General features: G+C 40.2%; 1 protein-coding gene across 1 annotated transcript; it reads right to left on the bottom strand.

Annotated features, from left to right (window-relative positions):
• LOC110174992 (protein sprouty homolog 3) lies at positions 1 to 24503 on the bottom strand. Its single transcript, XM_020941105.2, has 2 exons — positions 24046 to 24503; positions 1 to 944 (listed from the first exon to the last, which is right to left on the bottom strand). Exon 2 carries the CDS (start codon positions 877 to 879, stop codon positions 1 to 3), a length of 879 nt encoding a protein of 292 aa, XP_020796764.1. The 5' UTR covers positions 880 to 944; positions 24046 to 24503.

Here is a 24503-nt window from a genome sequence, read left to right as displayed (position 1 = left end):
TCATAAAAGTTTATCCATGGTTTTGCTTCTCAGCGGAGGGGCACCGGCGTTGGGGTTGGACGCCGAGATCTTGCGGCAGACGGTGTTGGTGTTGGCGCATCGGCAGCCGGGTCGCGTGGCTCTGTCGTGGGCGCACTGGCACAGGGCGAGGCACAGGCGGGCCGGGGGGTAGCAGCACAGGCAGGGCAGGCAGAGGGCGAGGAAGGCCATGGCGCTCCAGCGGGAACAGGAGTGGGAGGAGGAGCAGGAGCACGGCCGGTCGGCGCAGTTCTCCTCGTCGTCCTCGGCGGAGCAGTGGTAGAAAAGTCCCTTGACGCAGCACAGACACGTCCCGTACTCCACCAGGCTTTCGGGGGAGCAAAGGCAGCGCTGGTTACATGCCCAACACGAGGGGAGACGGCGTGGGGCGCAGCACTCTTGGCATTTGCAGCGACTACAGCGTTCACAGATAAACATGTGCTGTCCGACTTCATCCTCGGTCAGGCCCTTCGCGAAAGAAATGTCCTGCTTTATATCCGGTTTGGGCTGGGAGCGCACCACGGAGCCTAACCCGGAGTGCGACGGGGTGAGGCCGGCGAGCAGACGCTGATCGGACGCCGCGCTCGTTCGTGACAAAGTGGAGCTGACGGTGCTGGAGCGGCTCAGGTGGCTGAAGTGGGGGTGCTGTTGGTGGCTCTGGCTGCGCGGCAAAGCGGGAGGGCCGTGGACTGGGTAGACCCGGTCCTCGTGCACGTAGAAGAAGCCGGTCTGGGGTCCAGGGTCGAACCCCGCCACAGGACGCTCCACGTAGTCGTTGTTGGCGCGGATGGCCCTGATCTGGTCCAGAGACAGCACCTGGTCCACGCCGTCCGGGTCCGTCCTGAAGGAGCGAGGGTCCATCACGGAGAGTCCCGGGTCAGAACCGGGACCGACTGCACCCCAAAGTCACGGGACGTCAGACAAACCTGCACACAGACAAGGGAAGGGTCAGTTAGAAGTAGAGATCAACTGAACTGTTTTTGTTTTCATGGAAGATGCCGATGACAATTGTTTAGAATCCAGAGCAACCGATGGTCGATAACCTCTGCTGATGATTTATTTATTAGATTATTTTATTCAGACCAAGAGTTTGTTTTCATACCTGAGGTGGTTGTTCTGCTGAAGATTGTTTGAGGATAGATGCATCAAAAATCTCTGACTTCCGGTCATTGCACAATGCATACTGGGAAGGATTTTCCGAAAAAGTGAGCCATGTTTGTTTTCCCAGTGGGATGTGTCTATTGACAAAGTCGATCTTTTCAAATCTTTTGAACCATATCACTTTTTGTTTCTGGTTCTGATATTGTCATATTTTAGTTTGGGGATTTGGACATCGTAATTGTGTTGTTGTTGGATCCTAACAGGGGAAAACGGCTCGAGAAATTTGTTTGCAAACTCCATAAATGCAAAAGTGAATCAGATGTGTGTGACTCAAACCTCTGTTCAAACTGTTTCTCTTCCCAACGGAATTGAAAAATAGTGAAAGGTGAAGGTGATGGGCAGGATTGATCCACAGGAAGAACCAAAAAGGAAACATTTGTCTGACTAAGAAATCATCCCGAGTTTACAGAGAACATTTTGTATGTGGAGCGACAACAAAACAAAATCCCGATCCCTCGCTCAACCTCGGTTATGAATTTAAAAAGTCAACGCCAAAGCGAAAGGCACCAACTGTTCGCAAACAAATTTCTCGAGTCGTTTTCCGCTGTTAGGATCCAACAACCACACAATTACTGTGTCTGAATCCCAAAACTAAAATATGACAATATCAGAACCAGAAACAAAAGTGAAAAAATTTGAAAAGATCGACTTTGACAATAGACACATCCCACTGGGAAAACAAACATGGAGGTTTTATACTCACTTTTTCAGAAAATCCTCCCCAGTATGAATTGCGCAATGACCGGACGTCCGTCTTGATGCATGTATTGGATTAGATATTGTTTTAAATATAAAGGTTAATCAAGGTAGAAAACAATAAAAATAAACTGTAACCATTCAAGAAGTTAGATTGGTCATGTGAAAAGAATTTTATAAGATAAGACCAAATGACCAAGTGTGTAGGTTTGCACAGGGACGTGTCACAACCAATATTTGGGGAAGACAAAATAGTCCCCACCAATATTTGCCTTTTTTTTTATAAATGGTCCATCTGATGCAAAAATAACTCTTTTCACATTTTAGCTTCTGCACATAAACAAACACAATTTGGGTTTTGGAACATCCATTACACAATAGTTCTGAAATCCCAGACCAGGAACTATGAAAGACCGACTATTGCTCCTCCCCCCGCCCGTCCTGAGAAAGCACAGGCTCCGCCCTCCAAACGTGACGTAGGCTCTGAGTGAGCCGCCCTTCCTCTGCCCATCTCAGGGAGGGAGGGGGACACAGGCGTGTGCTCTGATAGCGGCAGGAATAAACTTTTATTCATCATGGAGACAGAGCGCGTTCAGCATTTTAAGACCACAATGAGAGAGGGGTGACGATTTTCCAATGTAAAGTCAATTGGAAACAGTCAAAACAAGTTGAAAAAGCAAATTGTGGCGACTATTTGGTTCTCTATGTCCATTTATAAATACAGTCTATGGTCTCAACATCACCTATGCCATGTTAAAATTGTAGTTATGGTGATAATTAGAACCACGTTTCAGAAATCTCAATGTAAAACTTGTTCTCAGATGACACTTTTATACGCTATTTGTTAAAAAAAAAAAGCAAACGGCAAAAGGTTTAAGTACTCTATAATGAATTTTTTACTTAAATTCGGTCAAATTGGTACCTGCGAAACCCCTTTGAGTGAATAAATGATGCAACGACATGAAGATGAAAAATTAAAAATGTAAAAATGAAATACACATCTTTTTGTATAGTACTTAGTTTTGAATCCTGACTATTCCACATATTCTTTACCACAATAACCACATTTACGCAGTTCCTCTGACTGGGCCGATCGTAGGTTTCAGAATCTTCAGCTCCGGCTCCTCGTTGTTCTTTCGGACGCTTTAGATCGCCTCAACCCTGTCATAAAAGTTTATCCATGGTTTTGCTTCTCAGCGGCGGAGGGGCACCGGCGTTGGGGTCGGACGCCGAGATCTTGCAGGTGTTTGATGATGTTATGTGTTGGATTTTGAGGTGATTTTTCAGGTGCACGAAGCTCAAGCACCGCGTCGACATCAGCTGAACATTACTGATTGGTGAAGTATTAATAAACGCTAAATGCTGCGGGGTGGACGTGGTGGAGCAGGGGGAGGCGGGCGGGTGTGAAGTTCTTTCTGCTACGTCAAACGCGTCATAGGTGCCACGTCATCTTTGTAGCAGCTTTAGTTCGTTGTCATGTGGGAGGGTGACAGAAATACGCTGCAATTTGTTATAAAAAACACCGAATCAATCTAAAAACACTTCAGCGACAAATACAAGGCCCACACATCACTCTTAGAAGGTAGAAAGCTCTGAAAAGTTGATTTTGCATGAGATGGGCCCTTTAAAAAAAAGAGCGGGTAAAATAATGGGTGTGGCCCCAAGCTCACTTCAGCAAATTTTTGAGGAGACTGTGAGGAAGCTCGTCAGGAAGGTGATCAGTGACCCAACCCATGTTCTTCACAGTCAGTTTGAGTTGATGCCATCAGGCAGAAGGTTACAGGGTCCCAAACTGTAAACTGAACAGATTCAAACATTCTTTTGTGCCTCTAGCTGTTAATCTGCTAAACTCAGATAATGCAGTTAAAAAATAATTATAAAAGGTTTAGGGAATGTGCAATAATCAAAACTGCACATAGGTGTAGGGAATGTGCAATAATTAATAGAATACAAGAATGCAAGGGTTTGCCTGTTAAGAAAGATTTAAAGGTCCTGTTGGTGCATCAGTCGTGGTCAGACTTGGTCTCATATTTATTTTGTTCTATGGTGTTTGTTTATGTGCTGCTTTGTGTTGTGTTGTCCTGTTTTTTGATAAAGCATGTGACCCCCTGTCCCAAGACAAATTTCTCCCATGGGAGACAATAAAGGATGATCTTATCTTAATAAACAAACATATTAATTTATTTCAGTGTGGGCCTCTCCTGTGGATATCTGCGCTTCACATCAACGAGTAGAGCATTTATTTGTTTCAATTGTTCCAAAGTGACTACGCTGTCAAGTATTACATGTATCACAGATTAAGAAAATTAAATAAAAAACTGTAAAGAGTAGTGGGCGTGTGAAAATAGGGGTTGATCTGTCCAAAATATTAAAAGTAAATCATTAAAGATTCTTCAAACATGCATGAATCACAAAAAATACAACTTTGAGAGGGGGAAACAACTATAACACGGATAAAAGCTCTGATCTTGTAGAACAGGTCTGCATTAAATTCATTGATGTCGTGATTATACTGACAATTCACTGTCTCAAAGTTTCTCTCGTGCTCTGTGTGTGTCTGGAAGAACAGATCCGATCATAAAATGTGATTTGGAGGCTACTTAAACATGGCGTGGCCCGAAGCAGCATGTTTGTATTTTTAAGACAAATGAGGGAGAGTTGGTTTTATGAATGCTTCTGTTCAGTGTCAGGAGGGTTTTGCAGTTTATCTCTGATCTGCAGCTCTCTCCATTTGGCCTCATTTCTCTGAGAGCTCGAGCTGGATCCGCCCACCGGCTGTTTGGACGCCGTACAACAGCCCCTCGCCACAACGGCTCACGACCACACTGTGCCCCGTTATGAACATAGACTGGATACTGGTGCATAGAAATGGACAGAGATATCCTGCAAGGATCTGTGTTACAAACAGGAAGTGAGCATGGACGCGCTCCAGCTCCATCGGCTCTGGGTCCAGTTGACTTACATTAAAAAACCCTCTTTCTGTAACTGCATCAGTGAACCTCGTCATTTTGATGTGAAAATGTTCGTATTAGAGCAGAGGTCCCAAAAAACAGGACTAAACCAGGCCTAAACTAAGACTAAACCAGATCTAAATCAGGTCTAAACCAAGACTAAACCAGATCTAAACCAGGACTAAACCAGGTCTAAACAAAGACTAAACCAGATCTAAATCAGGTCTAAACCAGGACTAAAGAAGGACTAAACCAGGTATAAACCAGGACTAAACCAGGTCTAAACAAAGACTAAACCAGATCTAAATCAGGTCTAAACCAAGACTAAACCAGATCTAAACCAGGACTAAACCAGGACTAAACCAGGTCTAAACAAAGACTAAACCAGATCTAAATCAGGTCTAAACCAGGACTAAAGAAGGACTAAACCAGGTATAAACCAGGACTAAACCAGGTCTAAACAAAGACTAAACCAGATCTAAATCAGGTCTAAACCAAGACTAAACCAGATCTAAACCAGGACTAAACCAGGACTAAACCAGGTCTAAACAAAGACTAAACCAGATCTAAATCAGGTCTAAACCAGGACTAAACCAGGTCTAAATTAGGACTAAACCAGGTCTAAACAAAAAGTGCAGACATTTGGAAATAATCATAATAGTCTAATGAGAACTTAACAGAATGATGTATTTGTATGAAAGAGATTCTAAAATTCCATGACTTTTCCAGGCCTGTAAAGTTACATTTTCAATTTCCATGACTTTTCCAGGATTTCCATGACCTTGGGAAGCCTGATAAGAGTCAGTCTGATGCCTTTAAAGTATTTACACAACTATTAATCACTTATTAGTGCACAAAGATAAAATGAAACAATAGTAATGGACGTTTAATTACGTTAAATTTTAGTTTTTCAGCACAATACATATGATTCATAAATCCCTTGGTGAGATACTTTGACCAGGTTGGAGAGCGACTGGAATCTCCCGAGGTCCATGTTGGAGATTCCTGCACTAGAGTAAAACACTGGAAACAAAATAATATCTAGGTAAGTTAAAATGACTTAAATTGAAAAAGATTTGACTTTATTCGAGTCGATTCAACTTAACAAGTCGAATTATCCACCAATGGAATAAGTGTGTTTTTCTTAATTCACGCAACATTCGATTTTGTTTCTTATTTTAAGTGTAAAAAGTTGTTGCTTTTCTTATTTTAAGTGTAGCAAGTTGTATTTTTATATTTTAAGTACAAAAAGTCTCGTTCCACTGGCAGATCATTTTACGTCTCAAGTGAAATTTACTCAAATCATGATCAAACTTTCTCAATTCAAGTCATTGTAACTAAATTTAGTTTTTTGTGGTGCACTATTAACCTGATCTAACTCCATGGAAACAAGCAGACGCCACCACAACAAGTTACAAGTCAGATCTGTGGAGAGGCAACAGCGTGTACAGAGTGTGGTGTTTCTTTAATGAATGCAAAAGATAGATTTAATGCCATATTGTGGAATATTCCAGAAAAAGCAATAACATCATGCATCCATTGACAAAAACTCCTCACGTCCTACACCTGCACTCGCTGCTGCACTCGCCCTCAAATCCACTGGAGACGTAGAACCACCAGCAGAGGAGGGAAGTCTAAAATAAGTCTCAAGTCTTTGACCTCAAGTCCGAGTCAAGTCCAAAGTCACATTGTGATTTTATATTTGATTTGCTTGTATCTAAAACAACCAAAAAACAGAAACAGATCAGATCAGACATAACTGATAGCCCCACCTCTTCTCAACAGCATTTCAAATCCGCGTATCAATCCTTCCATTAGTTTTTCAAAATAAAACCAAAAATAAGAAAATAAATCAATAAAACTATTTTCTTCATTATTTGTCTCCAAAACTAAAATGAAAAAACAGATAAAGATTAGTTTTTTCAGTTTTCGAAAAAACAGACAATGACCGTTTCCTGTTTACGTGACTTAAACTTAACTTAACTGAACCAGGACTAAACTAGGACTGAACCAGGTCCAGGATGAGACCGGGACTGAGACCGCAACCAGAGTGGGACCAGACCAGGAGCAGACCAGGACCAGACCAGGACTGAGACTGGGACCAGACCAGGACTAAAAACGGTTTAGTCCGTATGTGGCGCAAAAAAACAAATCATTATCTGTTTTTTCATTTTGATGAATGAAATGTTTTATTTTTTTTCCCCCCATTTTCTTATTTTTGATTTTATTTTGAAAAACGAATGAACAAATGACACACAGATTAGGAGTTCTGAACAATGTCTTTGTGTCATTTTCTGAATGTTCGGAGACTGATTTCGACAAGAAAAAAGTGGGCGGAGATAGGAGGTAGATGAAAACACACATTTTCTGAGCACTCAAACACAGGATTACACAAACACGCACACTTAAGAAGGAAAAGTTGTGTAACATTTTGATAATTTCAGTTTTGGAATTGCTAATCTCTACGAAACTAAAGGTTAAAAGTGTCTGAAAACTACCACTGAATGACATCACAAGGTGGAACAGAACATAACGCAGGATTACTCAAATATGTGAATGAAACAAAACACAACTCCAAGTCTGTTTTTGAGGAGGTAACGACATTATAACGTGTTTCAAAGCTCACGAGAGTCATTTTTACGTAATATAGGACTTTTAAAAAACATTCCAGGTCCGGTTGCGTTGACGGATTACGCAACCGTTTTGTGTTTCGTGAGCCCAGAGAACCGCTCCACAGAAACTGAGAGTGTCTGAAAAATCCAATGCAAAAACAATCAGAGGCAACTCAAGATTGTGAAACCAGAGCCGGCGGATCCATCAGCGGACGGGCGCGCGCTCAGGGGCAGGGCTACACTCCCGACCATTCAATGTTCCAGGCGAGCCGCGCTAACTCAACTCCAATTTATAATCAACTGTACTCTCCGCGGGACGCTTTATTCTGTTTGACCGGATTGAAAATACGGTAAAAAACGCGCTCGGACACGCCGGTTAAAGCTGGAGCCTCACACGGGATAAAGACGAGGGCTGAGGGAGCGTGACGTCGTCCACAGAGTTCGTTCGTGTTCATTCATTCGTGTGATCATTTTGTTGGGACTCGTGAAGAATCGTTAAAGCTGCATTGTGTAACTTTTCTGGTGGAGGGTTCTAAAGATGTATGGTGATGAAGATGTTATTGGTTAGAGTGGAATGTTTCAAATCCGTGCATCATTCGTTTGTTCGGTTTTCAAAATTAAATAAAAATTTAAAAAATGAAAAAACAACAATTTTCTTCATTATTTGTCTCCAAAATGAAAAAACAGATAATGACTCGTTTTTTGTTTTCAGTTTTAGATTTTGTGTTTACATTTTTTTTTAAAAGAAGGAAAAAACAGATAACAGCCGTTTACGTGACTTAAACTGCAAGGCCGGACTGAACCAGGACTAAACCAGGACTGAACCAGGTCTGGAACCAGATCAGGACTGAGACCAAGACTTAGACTGGGACCAGACCAGGATTGAGTCCGAGACCAGGAACAGGACTGAGACCGGGACCAGACCAGGACTAAGACCAAGACCAGACTGAGACTAGACCGAGACTGAGACCAGGACCAGGCCGGGACTGAGACTGGGACCAGACCAGAACTGAGACTATGACTGAGACCGGGAACAGGACCAGGACTGAGACCAGGACTGAGACTGGGACCAGACTGGGACTGAAAACGGAAACTGGAACTGGAAAACGATGACGTTGCGACGCTGTCATCACCGGGGTCCTCTGATGTAGCGAAAGCTGCAGCCCTCGAACTGACCTCTGCAAGACCTTTGCCAAAATGTGACAGGTGCAGCCCACAGAGTCGCTCCTGTCACCAAACAACTGAGACACACTGTTAGTGCTAATGCTAAAAACACACACCACAGACACACACACAGATCAATAACAAAGATCACACACGAGTCATTAAACTGTTGGATTTTGAGACCAAGTTATTCTAATAATTCTCTCCAAATCTTATGACTAAAAATGAAAACTTATGTTTAACTTTTACAAAACAAAAGGCAATATTTCTGGGATACATCTAAAATCGGCTAAATTATCTTCAAGTAAAAAAAAAAACGGTGATGAGATTTGCATTATTAAATATTATTATTATTGTTACAGCGCCACATACAGGTGTGGCAGGTGTATTACATCGTTTTCACTCAGTGCTCCGTTGTCGTCTGGATGTGAATTTTTATTGATCCGACATGTGTGGACGCAAAGTTTTTCAGCCCATAAAAAAACATCCAGGAGTGTTGTCGTGTGGACGTAGCCTTAGTTCACTTCTTTATACAATCTGTGGTTCTTGTTATCTTGGCCTACTTCATCAAGGGTATAATACTCCCTACAAAGGAAGCAGAAACCAGACTGGACTAGACTGGACAAGATTATCAGAGTGTCAGTGCAAAAACATGGACAAAATTTAAGATATAAATGCTTAAATTTAAAGTAGTGAAATTATTCATCCATGCAGCGAGATCGTTTTACTTGACAAGTTCTGTTAAAATAAACAACCTTTAGACCAGAATGAAACAGTCAAGTTTATGGATACTAAGTTTTAGGTAAACAGACTTGGGGCCTGTTTACACGAGAACGCTTGCGGATAAAACAACAAAATATTTTATCAGAAGTGCCTTTCGTTTAGACGGTGATGGTGTTTTTGGGCTTAAAAGCGCAAAAATATGAAACCAGCCTCTCGAGTGGAGAAGTTGAACACACTGAATACACTGTAGTGTTTCTGTCTACACTGCCCAAGACACAAACGTCAGATCTGCTCAGGTCACGTACATGTTTACATCACATACACACAGTACACAGAAACCTGACATCACACACAATCAAATTCCACACACTTTTGTGTCTCTGTATGCACGCAGATTTACTCCTGAAAACCCTCGTCTAAACGCGGAATAAAAAGTGAAGACACAATGCTATTTTTGTGTCTTCTGTTCAGACCATCATCATATAAACGTAAACTAAAAACCAGTTTATGATCAGTGTTCATGGCCTGATAATAGTTCTCAGATGCCAAATTCTAGATAAAATGCTTTAAATTCTGCTATATTCTAGAAAAAAATTCTTAAAACAAGGTTATGATTAGTGTGAATGGACTAACTACTCTTATGTAAGTGCTTATATCTCGAATTTAGCATCTTTGAATTTATTATCAGGCCACTCATATAAACTGGTTTTAAGTCTGTTTATCTAAAATTCATCAGAATTTAAAGCATTTTATCTAGAATTTTGCAGTTGAGAACTTATCTAACCAGGCTGGCTCCACCTAGTGCCTCCAGTGATTAGGTCAGGAATCAGAATACACTAGACGGTTTGCAAGAACCCCGGAAGATGAAGACCGTGCACCGGCCAATCACTGAAGAGCTAAACCAACCCAAGTTGCAATAGCAGATTGTATACGCTATCTTTTTTTAATTTTTTTTTTAATTTGAGACAGGGACAGTGCACAATTTTCACATTAACCTTAGCAGGAGAGATGTTTGTACCAGGTTGTAGGACCAGTGCTAATTTCCACCTGTTGTTCCTGGGCAGGTTCATTGATTGATTGTGTTTAACTTTGTGTTTGACTATCAACTCTTCTTCGAGACCTGTAGCATGTTTTGTGTTGATGGGGAGTCTGGAGCATCCAGAGGAAACCCAGCCCATCCTGGGAGAAACATTCAAACTCCACACAAAAAGGCCTGGGGCGACTCAGCCAAGACTCCCTTTGTCAAATACAAACTTAACATTTTTATTGCACCTTTAATTCACACTCTCTGCTTTCTGAGCATTTCGGTGCATTACATACGTCACGACCAAATAGCAGCGATTGGTTAAATAAAAAAAGTACCTGCCTACCATCAAGCAAATGAATCCTAATGCTGTGAGGTCACACGGTTTCCACGAAGTGAAACCAGCTCATGAATCAGGATACTTATTATCAGACCATGAACACTAATCATAAACTGGTTTTAAGTCTGTTGATCTAAAACTTAGCCTCCATAAACTTATTTCCAGCCCATGAACACAGACCACAAACTGCATCATTCTGGTCTAGAGGTCGTTTAGTTTAACAGAACTAGTCAAGTCAAATGATCTTGCTGCACAGATCATTTCACAGATTTTAAGTCATTCTCTGATAGATTTAAATGTTTATATCAATCAGTTCAATCAATTCAATTTTGGTCAGGCTTTTTCGCAGTGTCAGAGTCCATGGCTCTTCCAGCTCGACTTCAGCGTTTTCTATGACAAAATCCACTGACTTTTGTATTTGCTCAGAGCGAGAGGCTGCGGTCTGCTCGAGCCTGGGCGCGTCCTGTAGCCTGCAGACAGATAAGAGCAGGTCGGACTTGAGCGGATGTGTTTTTAAATGAGTCCAGGACCGAGGACTAATGAGGTCTGGTCCGGACTATCGCCGCAATCTACTGTCCGTGGCATCGGGCGTAACTCGGTTTAGACCTGCTGCACAGTGGACATGCTTTCAGACCTGTCTCTGACCTGGGCTTTGGGCTTCAGAAGATTCTCTTGTTGTTTTCCACCGTAACGCAAAATGTAAAGTCTCAAAGCTCAAAAGCCGTAGGTAAATTTCTGGATTTTTTAGGTCCATTGGCTTGATTTCTGTCTCATGATCTGGAGACGAGTCTCTGAGTACTTTCTGGTGATCAAAATTACTACTACTAATACTTTTTTACCACCAAAAGTTAAAATTTTAGTTTAAATCTTTTGAATAATCATTCAAACTTTATTTCTTAATCGATTTAAAGCTACAGTGTGTAACATTTGAGCCAAAATAGAGAATAAAAGCATGTTTTTATCACTTTAGATGTGGTTATTACAATGAAAAAAGTGTGGGATGTAACAATATTATCACGATACGCAGCTCACGTTACGATATTTATTGTGATATTTTGGCGATAAGACACTTTTTTGGATTTAAAATACCTGAATAATGTTTTGATGTGAATTATTTCCATCATAATCCCAAGAATAGTAAAAAACGAATTTCTTCATGCCATTTGTGCTGAAATGAAACATGGGAGATATAGTTTCCGATGTTTATAAGATGTTGCTTCTATAAAACCTGCATTTAAGCAAAGGAACAGCACATTTCTCGAAAAGGAGCGGGAAAAAGAAAGAACATACATTAAATAATCCGTGTGTCATGCGTTCAGTCATCTTTCAAAATAAAACCAAAACTAAGAAAACGAAAAAACAACTATTTGTTTGTTTTCCCGTTTGTGCGACTTAAACTTAAACTGCGATGCCGAACTGAACCAGGACCAAACCAGGACTGAACCAGGACCAAACCAGGACTGAACCAGGACCAAACCAGGACTGAACCAGGACCAAACAAGGACTGAAGCAGGACTAAACCAGGACTGAACCAGAATTTAACCAGGACTGAACCAGGACTAAAACACCACTGAACCAGGACCAAACCAGGACTGAACCTGGACTGAACCAGGACTGAACCAGAATTGAACCAGAATTTAACCAGGACTGAACCAGGACTAAAACACCACTGAACCAGGACTAAACCAGGACTAAACTAGAAAAGGACTCAGAGAGCGCAGACCTCCGCCAAGGACTACCCCCATTTTTTATATAAATTTCGATAAAATCAGTCTTCTGGATCAGATCCAGAAGATCCCATTGTCCATCCCTGAGTCAAATTTCATGGGGTTTGGTCAATAATTAACCCAGATATTGAGAAACAAAATTTTTGGCCCCATTGACCACAATGTTAACTAAAATTTCAAAGTGATCCAGAATCCAGGATTTCTTCAGGATCACCCCCAAAATGAAATCAGTTCTTCCTTTTCACATTTCCAACAAATCCTGAAACTTTCATCAAAATCGGTCCATAACTTTTTGAGTTATGTTGCTAACAGACAAACAAACAAACAAACAAACAAACAGACAAACGCCGGCAAAAACATAACCTCCTTGGCGGAGGTAACAAGACTGAAACAAGACTAAAACAAGACTAAAACAAGACTAAAACAAGACTAAAACAGGACTAAACCAGGACTAAACCAGAACTGAACCAGGACTGAACCAGGAATAAACCAGTCTCAGACCTAGTCTCAGTCCCGGTCCTTTTTCCTGGTCCGGTCTCGGTCCAAATCCTAAACCAGAACTGAACCAGAAGTGTCAGGACTGGCCTGGACTTGTGCCCGTGTAGACTGTCGGGTGATCAGAAGACTGGGACCAGACCAGGACTGAGACCAGGACTGAGACCTGATTTAGTCCTGGTTCAATTCTGGTTTTGTCCTGTTTTAGTCCTGGTTTAGTCCTGGTTCAATCCAGTACGAAAACTGGAAATAGCCATTATTAGGTTTTTTTCCATTTTTCATTTAAACACAAAATCGAAAACTGAAAAAACAAATCATTATCTGTTTTTTCATTTTGGTTTTGGAGACAAATAATGAAGAAAATCATTGTTTTTTTCATTTCTTATATTATATCTTATATTCTTATATATATTTATATTGAAAAACAAATAAACGAATGACACACGGATTTTAAACCCTTGAGAGAAATTGTTGAGATATTCTGCTCTTCCTTCTCCCTCCCGAGCGTTTTCGAGGCGTGGTTCTTGAAAACACTGCAGCCTCTTTACCCGGGGCGCGTTAGGACCCAGGGGCCGGCGGCGGCGCCCGGTGGGACCTCAGTCAGATTGAATGACCATAAACCAGGATGAGTTTCCGGATGTGGCGAATCTGAGCCGAGCGGAAGGACTGAAATATAGACAGTCCAGATCCCAGAGCCGAGCGGGCCTGAGGGAGCGCCGCACTGGGAAACTATGCCAGTCCAAACAAGAGCCGCCGAGGTTTGGACGACCGAGACCAGCAAAAGGGGGAACTACACTTAAAGAAAGAAAAGAAAAAGAAAAAGCTGCACATGTGTTATTAATGTCTCCGATCTAAATCCATCTGTGAGAATTCAGCTGCAGCTCTGATGGGCGAGTCAAACGCAGAGGGAAAAATAATCTGTGTGTCATTTGTTTATTTGTTTTTCAAAGTAAAACCAAAAATAAGAAAACGAAAAAACACCAATTTTCTTCATTATTTGTCTCCAAAACCAAAATAAAAAAAAAATTTAAAAAAGATAATGATTTGTTTTTTCAGTTTTCGATTTTGTGTTTAAATGAAAAATGGAAAAAATGGATAATGGACCAGACCAGGACTGAACCATTTTCAGTCCTGGTCTGGTCCCGGTCTCAGTCTTGGTTTGGTCCCGGTCTGGTCCCAGTCGCTGTCCTGGTCTGGTCCCGGTCTGATCCCGGTCTGGTCCCAGTATGGTCCCGGTCTGTTCCCAGTCTCGGTCCCGGCCTCAGTGCTGGTCTGTTCCTGGTTTGGTCCCGGGATCAGTCCTGGTCTGGTTCCGGTCTGATCCCGGTCTGGTCCCGGTCTGGTCCCGGTCTGGTCCTGGTCTGGTCCCGGTCTGATCCCGGTCTGGTCCTGGTCTGGTCCTGGTCTGATCCCGGTCTGGTCGTGGTCTCGGTCCCAGTCTGGTCCCGGTCTGATCGTCTCAGTCCCGCTCTCGGTCCCGCTCTCGGTCCCGGTCTCAGTCCCGGTCTCAGTCCTGGTCTCAGTCCTGGTCTCGGCCCCGGTCTGGTCCCGGTCTGGTCATCTTGGTTCCGGTCTCAGTCTCGGTCCCAGTCCCAGTTCCAGTCTGGTCCTGGTCTGGTCTAGGCCTCAGTCCTGGCCTGATCCCGGTCTCGGTCCTGGTCTTGATCCCGGTCTCAGTCTCGGTCCCTGTCTGGTCGTCTCAGTCCCGGTCTCAATCACAGTCTGGTCCCAGTCTGGTCCCGGTCTTGGTCCCGGTCTGGTCCTGGTCTGGTCCCGGTCTAAGTCCTGGTGTGGTTCCTGTCTGGTCCCGGACCTGGTTCAGTCCTGTTTTAGTCCGTTATCCGTTTTTTTTTTTTTTCCATTTTTCATTTAAACACAAAATCGAAAACTGAAAAAACAAATCATTATCTGTTTTTTCTTTTTAGTTTTGGAGACAAATAATGAAGAAAATAGTTGTTTTTTCTTTTTCTTATTTTTAAATAAATAAATAAATAAAAGACACAGAGGAGCACACAACTCACGCCGTGTTAAAAGCCGGAGAGTAAAAGTGCAATTTCCAGAGTTGAAATTGACTGATTGATTCTAGTGAAGGTGTGTGGAGTTTAAAAACACAGTGGAGCACTTCCTGTATCACCACATGACATCACAAAGTGGAACAGAGAGAAGAAGTCTGCTTAAATTTGTAGAGTTTGTGCGTTAAACGTGTGTGACTGAAAAAACAAAACACAACACAACTCAGGTTCAGTGTGTTTGTGATGACATTCATAAGAGTCAGTTTTGCATAATACAGGAGCTTTAAAGATTCATTCTGTAACTTTTCTGCTTGTCTCCAAATGTTTAATGTTGCTGTAGACAAGCCTGTGGAGATCCCAGGTCAAGTTACAGGTCAGATCTGTGGAGAGGTTCATCTGAACACATGAAAGATGGACGTGTTTAAAGCCCTACTGTGAAACATTCAAGCCAAAGCAAGTACATGACATCTTCTCCACAAGTAAGTAAGTTTTTATTTATATAGCGCTTTTCACAGACATTTTGGCTACGTTCAGACTGCAGGGCTTAACGCTCAATTCAGATTTTTGGTGAAATCCGATGTTTTTGTGAGGTCGTTCACATTTCCAATTAAATGTGACTTGTATGTGACTCCAGTGTGAACATTAAATGGTCCAAAACTGTCCCGCATGTGACACTGGAGACACGACGACGTTGTGTTTCAGGAGCACATATCCAAGTGTCCTGGGTCGCATTTGAAAAAATCGGATCTGTGTCGTTCAGACTGACATTAAAAGATCAGATACAGGTCGCTTTGGGGTGAAAAAATCGGATTTGGATCACTTCAGGCTGCAGTTTGAATGTAGCCTTGGATATGTGCTCCTGAAACTGATACATATCTGATCTTTTGACATGTGACTTAAGTGTGAACGTCCAAAGTGCATTCATCCACCTACACGTTATCAACAAGACACAAACGTCACTGTTCTGCGCTGAAGTAGGTGAAAATTGTTAATGAACTCTGTGTCACTGAAGTGAAGCACATCACCACTCACCACTCTTGGCTCCGTCTCCACATCCACACGTTCCTTTCAACAGACTGAACCACAAAACACCACGACCAAAAACCTCGTCCTTCTCCTTCTCAATCTCCTCCTTAAAACAAGTAAGTTGTTCATGTTCTGGCTCCGGTACGAGAGGAACTTTAAAATCTCCAGGTGCTCGATGCTGCGTCCATGTTTGGACAACTTCTGTAAACACAGAGACGCTCACTGTGGTTGACGTCGTCGTGTCTCCAGTGTCACATGTGGGACACTTTCGGGTCATTTAATGTTCACACTGGAGTCACACACAAGTCACATTTAACTGGAAATGTGAACGACCTCGAAAAAACATTGGATTTCACAAAAAAATCTGAATTGAGCGTTAAGCCCTGCAGTCTGAACGTAGTCTAAGTAAGTCTTTTATTTATATAGCGCTTATGTCTCTCTTTTTTAATTTTAATCTTTATGATTATTTATGTTTTGATTTGTTTTTATTATGATTTTAATGTATTTCTTATTCTGTAAAGCACTTTGAATCACTTTGTGTACGAATTGTGCTGTACAAATAAACTTGCCTTGCCTTTTGACAGACATTTTGTCACAAAGTCGCTTTACGGAGCATTATTCATTCACTCAAGCGCGGCTGCCATGCCAACCGCCACCATCACTCACACACTCAACACTTTGATACTAGACAATGTGGGTTTAGTGTCTTGCCTAAGGACACAACGGCAGTTTTTACGGCTGGCGCCTCCTGTGGCTCCTGATTTTCCCAGTGTCTCCATCCAAGTCCAGACCAGGCCTCTGAGCTTCTGAGATCTGACAGGATCAGACTTTGACAAGCTCGTATGTCCATGTAAAGTTGAAGTAAAACTTAAACACAGTGTGCCAACTTTTCAAGGATAACATCTGTTTTCAGGACAACAGATGATCATTTTTGTTTTAAAGTTCACGTTTGTAGATAAAATTGACTTTAGAATTTTATTACTCCAACTAGATCATCAACTGGGGTGTTAACATCGTTTAAATTTGCAGTGTTAACTCTAAATTTGTGCATTTAAACATGTGTGAATGAAACAAAACACAACTCCAGGTGTGTCTATGTCGAGGAAACATTAGAATACAGATCAGAAAATAGAATAATATGTGTCCTTTAATGAACATGTGTACATGAAATAACAAGAGCAGAGAGATCAGACGTCCTTGTTTATCCAAAACCAGTGATTTGTCCCAGTTTTATACAAGAAATGGGTAACACTTAATTTTTTCTATTAATACAATCTTTATTAGTGCTTATTAATATGATACTAGGCCATTTTTGTCCAAGAATTATGACTCAAATAAGGGTTTTGTTAAAGACAAGTAGCACCAGAAATTTAGTTTTTGCTTATTTGTATCAGACGTTTATCAGAATCATAATTCATGAACAAAAATGGCCAATTATCTTACTAATAAGCAGTAATAAGGAGTGTATTAATAGGAAATGTTTGTAAATGTCTAAATCATCGAGTCAAACTCAAATTCACAGAGGCCAAAATTAAAAACTAGGACTAAGTCGTGGGCCAAAACTAAATATTTACTGAAAAATTTCTACAGCATCTGCATGTTTTCTCTTCTCTTGAGATCTGTAATGTTAAACCTTTTCATATTAAAATAAATGTTTAATCATAGTTTTGATTAAACATTGAATTCAGAACAAGCAGAATATAAAATAATAACAACATTTTAAATAAATAGTGTCTCTGTAGGCGGTGGGCAGCTCTAATACAGATTTGGGTAACACTTTATAATAACTACACCTTATTTAGCCTTAATAAAGCATGAACAAAGGCTTAATTAATAATGAACAAAGACTTACTTAATAATGATTCACTACTTAATTACTACCTGAATTAGCACTTGCACTTAATTTGCCTGTGCTGTAAATAGTTACTCATACTTATTTCATACTTAATTACTCATGGACTAACCATTTGATCATTTATTAATCATTAGTAAACTATGAGAGAATGATTTACTAATAATACAATGCAATGATCATTCAGGCAGCTGTTATCTGTTAGTTAAGTCTTTTTGAGAGCTTTTCTAAAGTGAAGACAAATGATGTTTATTAAGCATTTACTAAGTGTGAATCATTATTAATTAAATCTTTGTTCATTATTAATGAAGTCTTTGTTCATGCTTTATTAAGGCTAAGTAAGGTGTAGTCATTATAAAGTGTTGCCCAGATTTGTTTTGATCTTGCGGGTCAAATTTGGCCCCCGGGCCTGAGTTTGACATGTCTGGTCTAACTAAAAGCAAAATAAGCTTATTGGGAATTAGACATTAATAAGGGCTGAATAAATACTAATTAATGACATAATAATAATGATTATTTTAAACTATGTTAATTAGTGGGTTGTTAGATGTTAATAATTGCACCCTAAAATAAAGTGTTACCAAGAAATGTCCCTGGTTTCTCTTTTTTTTGACCAATCTGAAACCTGCCAACAGTAAAGAGAAGCATAAACTGTCATTTGTTTTGGTAAAATTACAGCAAACACAAAGAAAATCTGACTATACTGACTCAAAATACAAATTTAAAGCTACAGTGTGTAACATTTGAGCTAAAATAGAGAATAAAAGCATGTTTTTTATCATTTTAGTTGTGGTTATTGCGTTGAAAAAAAGCGTCTTTACTAGGGGATGTGACGATATTATCATGATATGCATCTCACAATACGATATTTATTGCGATATTTTGGAGATGTGACACTTTTTTGCTTTTAAAACACCTTAACAAGATTTTGGTGTGAATTATTTCCGTCATAATCCCAAGAATTCAAGTAAAAAACATGTTTCTTCATGTTGTTTGCGCCGAAATGAATCATGGGAAATGTAGTTCCTGATGTTTATAAGCTGTTGCTTCTATAAAACAGTACATTTACGCAAAAAACCTTGTAATTCGATATATTATGACAGCCTGTGATATAATTACGAGACTTTTGATGTCATCACGAGTCCCTAGTCCTTACTGTAAAAGACTCGCATTTCCACAAACCTGACTCTTAAGCTACGTTTATATGACAATGGTTTGAACAGAAGACACAAAAGTGGCGTTGCGTCTGGTTCTGGAGTTTTGCGTCTTGGGCAGCCTCCAGACTTTTCCACTCTGGAGGCTGGTTTCAGATTTTTGTGTTTTTTTAAGCCCCAAAAACGGCGTCACCGTCTAAACGAAAGTCACTTCCGATAAAATATTTGGTCATTTTTACCCACAAGTGTTCCCGTGTAAACAATTTAATCCCTTCCAACAGTAAAGAGAAGCATAAAGTGTCATTTGTTTAGGTAAAACTACAACAAACACAAATAAAATCTGACTGTACTGACTCACTTCACATTAGTCGTGAATAAATCATGAATGAGCCGAGCGCAGAACAGTTTTCCATTCAAGAAAAACCCGCCCTCGTTCATAAAGTCACGCTGGACCTGCTCGACTTTGGAGATTTTTGGACCAGAACATGAAACCGTCACTTTGTTTGAGCTCGTCTAATGAACCATCGGGAACAAACCACATGTAAAACAGAGCGACGGTCGGTGTTGGGAGGAAGTGGACGGATAATTTTCAGCTGAATCATCGACATTCCCCAAGGGTGTGAGGCTAACGGAGGCACTGCTCTGTCTGAAGAGAGATGAGACTTTAATCTGGATTGTGTTTAAACACAAACTGAAAAGATTCATTTGTTTTTCTAAATAAAACCAAAAATAAGAAACGAAAAAACAACTGTTTTCTTCATTATTTGTCTCCAAAACCAAAATGATCAAGACCAGACCAGGACCAGGACTAAACCAGGACTAAACCAGGACTGAACCAGGACTAAACCAGGACTGAACCAGCACTAAAGCAGGACTAAACCAAGACTAAACCAGGATTGAACCAAGACTAAACCAGGACTGAACCGGGGCTGAACCGGGACTAAACCAGGTCTAAACCAGGACTAAACCAGGACTGAACCAGGACTGAACCAGGACTAAACCAGGTCTAAACCAGGTCTAAACCAGGACTAAACCAGGACTAAAGTAGTACTGAACCAGAACTAAACTAGGACTAAACCAGGACTGAACCAGGACTAAACCAGGTCTAAACCAGGACTAAACCAGGACTGAACCAGAACTAAACCAGGACTAAACCAGAACTGAACCAGAACTAAACCAGGACTAAACCAGGACTGAACCAGGACTGAACCAGGACTAAACCCAGTCTGAGAGCTGGGCTGGTTTCCTGTGCTGTGAGCAGGAGGTGCTTCGGTGCATTACTGTACATTACTCTACATCCGCTGCTGCTCGTTCACTCACATCAGTCCGTCCACCGCAGCCACTAACGCTCCACATCCATCCAGTCTGAGATCCACGACGACAATTAACCACAAACTTTCAGCCGTTATTTATCGCATTTAACGGTGATTTTCGCCGTGATCGTGTCGGCTTTTTTACTGAATTTGTGTATCGTTCGTTCGTTCGTTTTTCAATATAAAACCAAAAGTTAGAAAACAGAAGGAAAAAAAACAATAACAACCATTTTCTTTATTATTTGTCTCTAAAACTAAAATGAAAAAACAGATAATGATTTGTTTTTTTCACTTTTTGATTTTGTGTTGGAAAAAATGGATAATGGGCTGAACTACGACTAAACCAGGACTAAACCAGGAGTAAACCAGGACTAAACAGGACTAAAACCAGGACTAAACCAGAACTAAAACCAGAACTAAAACCAGGACTAAACCAGGACTAAACAGGACTAAACCAGTATCAAACCAGGACTAAACAGGACTAAAACCAGGACTAAACCAGAACTAAAACCAGGACTAAAACCAGGACTAAACCAGAACTAAAACCAGAACTAAAACCAGGACTAAACCAGGACTAAACAGGACTAAAACCAGGACTAAACCAGGGACTAAACCAGGACTAAAACAGGATCAAACCAGCACTGAACCAGGACTGAACCAGAACTGAACCAGGACTTAATCAGGACTGAACTTGGACTCAACCAGAACTAAACCAAGACTAAAACCAGGACTAAACCAGGACTGAACTAGGACTCAGCCATGTCTAAACTAGAGCTGAACCAGGACTGATCTAAAACTAATCCTGTCAACAGTAAATTTTGACTAAACAGATTTTAAATCCAGATTAAACCCAAGAATCAATTTTGTGTAATATTGGATTTTTAAATTAATTTTTCTTCTCTTATAGACTGTTTAATCATACGATTTATTGCAACAGGCTTTCTAACCATTTTGAAATAATAAATAATCATCTTAAAGGACTTATAAAACATTTGTTCATTAAGTTTAATGTTTTTGATTCCAGATAAACCTGTACCAAAGTTACCAGTTTATTTCATTCTAAGAAATTAGAATTTAAATTTTTTCTATTATAAATTGAAACTGCACAATGACTAATCCACAACTAAAAGCAACTACTGAACTGGGACTAAAAAAGGTCTAAATCAAGAATAAAAACAAGGACTGAACCGGGACTGGACCAGGACTAAACAAGGACTAAACCAGGACTAATCAAGGATTAATCCATGACTAAACCAAGAATAAACCATCAGGAAGAATAAACCAACATTGAACCAGAAAGAAACCAGGACTAAACCAGGACTAACCCAGGCTAGCTCTGGAGGTTCATGGCCCCTCCCCCGGCCCACAGCGGAGATGGGTATCGACATTTTACATCCGACCTTGAGCACAATCAATGCCAACCCACATGTCCCCATCACACTGCCCCACCAGAGACCAGGACTAAACCAGGACTAAACCAGGACTAAACCAGGACTGAACCAGGACTAAACCAGGACTAAACCAGACTGACTAAACCAGGACTAAACCAGGACTAAACCAGGACTAAACCAGGACTGAACCAGGACTGAACCAGGACTGAACCAGGACTAAACCAGGACTAAACCAGGACTAAGCCAGAACTAAACCAAGAGTAAATTAGGACTAAACCAGGACTAAACCAGGACTGAACCAGGACTAAACCAGGACTAAGCCAGAACTAAACCAAGAGTAAACTAGGACTCAACCAGGACTCCACCAGAACTCAACTATGACTAAATGAGGACTTAAACCAGGACTAACCTGAGACTGAACCAGGACTGAACCAGGACAGATCTAGGACTAAACCTGGCAACAGCAAACTTTAACTAAACAGGTACTAAACCCAGATTAAACCAGGATGTAGAACTAAACCAAGACTAAACCAGGACTGGACCAGGACTAAACCAAACAAACCTGATTAAAACCAGGACACGGACTTTATGAGAACAAACACAATCTAAATCAAGATCATTCTCGTCAGGATTCATTAAACTTCCTCCGTCTCGTTTCATTCAGTCGGGACAAACTCAAACAGAACCCGAGCTAAATTCCCTTATATAATATTCCGGATTTAAAATAACCGAAATATCGTCATATCGTATCGTCCAAAGTCTCATAATAACATCATCAACCATCACAAAATATCAAATTATCTAAGTTTATTTGCTTAAATTTATCGTTATGGTGCAGTAGAAGCAAAAAAACAGAGCGAACTACATAGACCATGATCCTTTGCTCCATTTCACTGTAATCTACAATATAAGAGGTAAAATAACTTCCTTTAACAATGGATTGCGATTAAAATAAAAAGGTAAGACTCTAAGTACGCATAATTATCCGTCGTAAAGCATGAATGAAGACGTAGTTCATCATTAATAAACTGTTTATTAACAATTATTCAGGTTTATTTACTTAATTCATACTCGCACCTGCTTTTTAAAATCATTATTAGAGGTTATTGCTTTGCCTGGAATGTTCCGCAGTATGGCATTAAACCTTTCTATCTTCACGGAAACCAAATCAGACCAGGTTACAGGTCACATCTGTGGAGAGGAGACCCCGCTCGCAGTCAGAATGTCTGTTTTTCACGGTATTTTCGAGCGATAAAACCACTTATAATTGAATAAATGTAAAGTGCGCTGCAAAAAACAAAATCTAGCAGAGTTAAGATGACTTGAATTAAGAAAGTTTTATTATGATTTGAGTTAATTTCACTTGACAAAAAAAATTAAAAAGATTAAGTTGTGCACACTCAAACTTTTAGAAATAGTCCTGCTAACTTAATTACTTAATTATGTCAAGTTGCTGTAACATGTTCTTATTTCTGAGTAATTTAAACTTTTTATTTCAATTAAAGGAAACTAGTTTGGGTTTAAGTGAGTGTAACTTTAAAACACAGAAGTGGTTGAACTTAAAATCAGTAATGATAAAGTCCTGTTATTTCTATTGTTTCAAATAGGGATGATTAAAAAATAATAATAATAATAACTTATAAAGTACATGCTAAAATACAATACAATTTTAAAGCATTTAACCAAATAAGTACTAAAATCTATCATAACAAATAAATTGTAATCACACAACTTAATTTGATCGAGGCAGTCTGTTTTATTTAATTTAATTTAGTTTAGTTTTATTTTTTATGTATTTATATTTATTTTATTTTTACTTATTTTATTTATTTAATTTTGTTTTTTACTTTACTTTTTTTTCATTTTATCATTTTTTTTTTTTTTACTTTACTTTATTTTATTTTTAAGCCATAATAAATAACTGAGACGCCTTAACATAAAACTTTTAAACATTTTAAACGTGAGACTTTTCAGTTCATCAACTCGAAATAATTGAGACGATCGATTTACTCAATTATTTTGAGTTCTGTTAACTTTTTCGAGTTTACACTGTTAGGCAGAGCCGTTTAATGCCACATTTTGGAACATTTCAGGCAGAACAGCAACATATCCGACGAAAAAGCAAGTGACGGAGCCTAAAACGAAAAGTTACGAAGCACAACTTAATTATGTTTTGATTCTGGGACTCATTTCCGTTGTGTTTTCCCAAAATCTGTGAGAATTTTGACACTAAATTAACAAAATACTAAATGGGCTAAAACACGGCGCCCGTTGAAATCCGGTGAAATCTCTGCCTCTCATTGGGTCCATCTCTCTGCGAGCTCCGAGCCCAAGGTCATGCAAATCATCAATAGTTTAACAGCGGATCAAATGGCCGTGGGCTTACCTCTCACTGGCTCCGGCTCCATGCTCTCCACGTTCTCTCCAGTTTCTGCAGCGTGCCCACGAATTCTCGCCCTCGAAATATGCCAAAAATCGTTCTTCGGGAACCGCTTCGTCTAACCTATTTTCTTTCTTTTCTGTTTTCGCGGCTCGAGAAAGGCTCTGTGATATCCTCGTAAATATTTAATGATTGTTGGCTTGTAAGGGAGGATGCGCCTTCTTTCTTTCTTTCTCCTTCCTCGTCTTCGTTTTTTGTTTTTTGTGAATTCTGCGCGGAGATTTGATGTTTGTTGGCGCGAAATTGATCAAACTTGAAGGAGGTTAAGTTTGTAGAAAAGTTCACTTCATATATATCTTGAAATAGTCTCCGGAAATGTAAAAAAAAATGCGTTTCTGCGTCGTTTTTGCGCGTTGAAACGAGCTTGAAGTTTGCCTGTCCGGTTTTGGAGTTGCTTGTTGTTG

The sequence above is a fragment of the Boleophthalmus pectinirostris genome, unplaced genomic scaffold, assembly GCF_026225935.1.
Source record: "Boleophthalmus pectinirostris isolate CB_2022bp ecotype Guang Dong unplaced genomic scaffold, ASM2622593v1 HiC_scaffold_12, whole genome shotgun sequence".
NCBI classification, from domain to species: Eukaryota; Metazoa; Chordata; class Actinopteri; order Gobiiformes; family Gobiidae; genus Boleophthalmus; species Boleophthalmus pectinirostris.
This window is presented reverse-complemented; position numbering and strand designations above follow the sequence as displayed.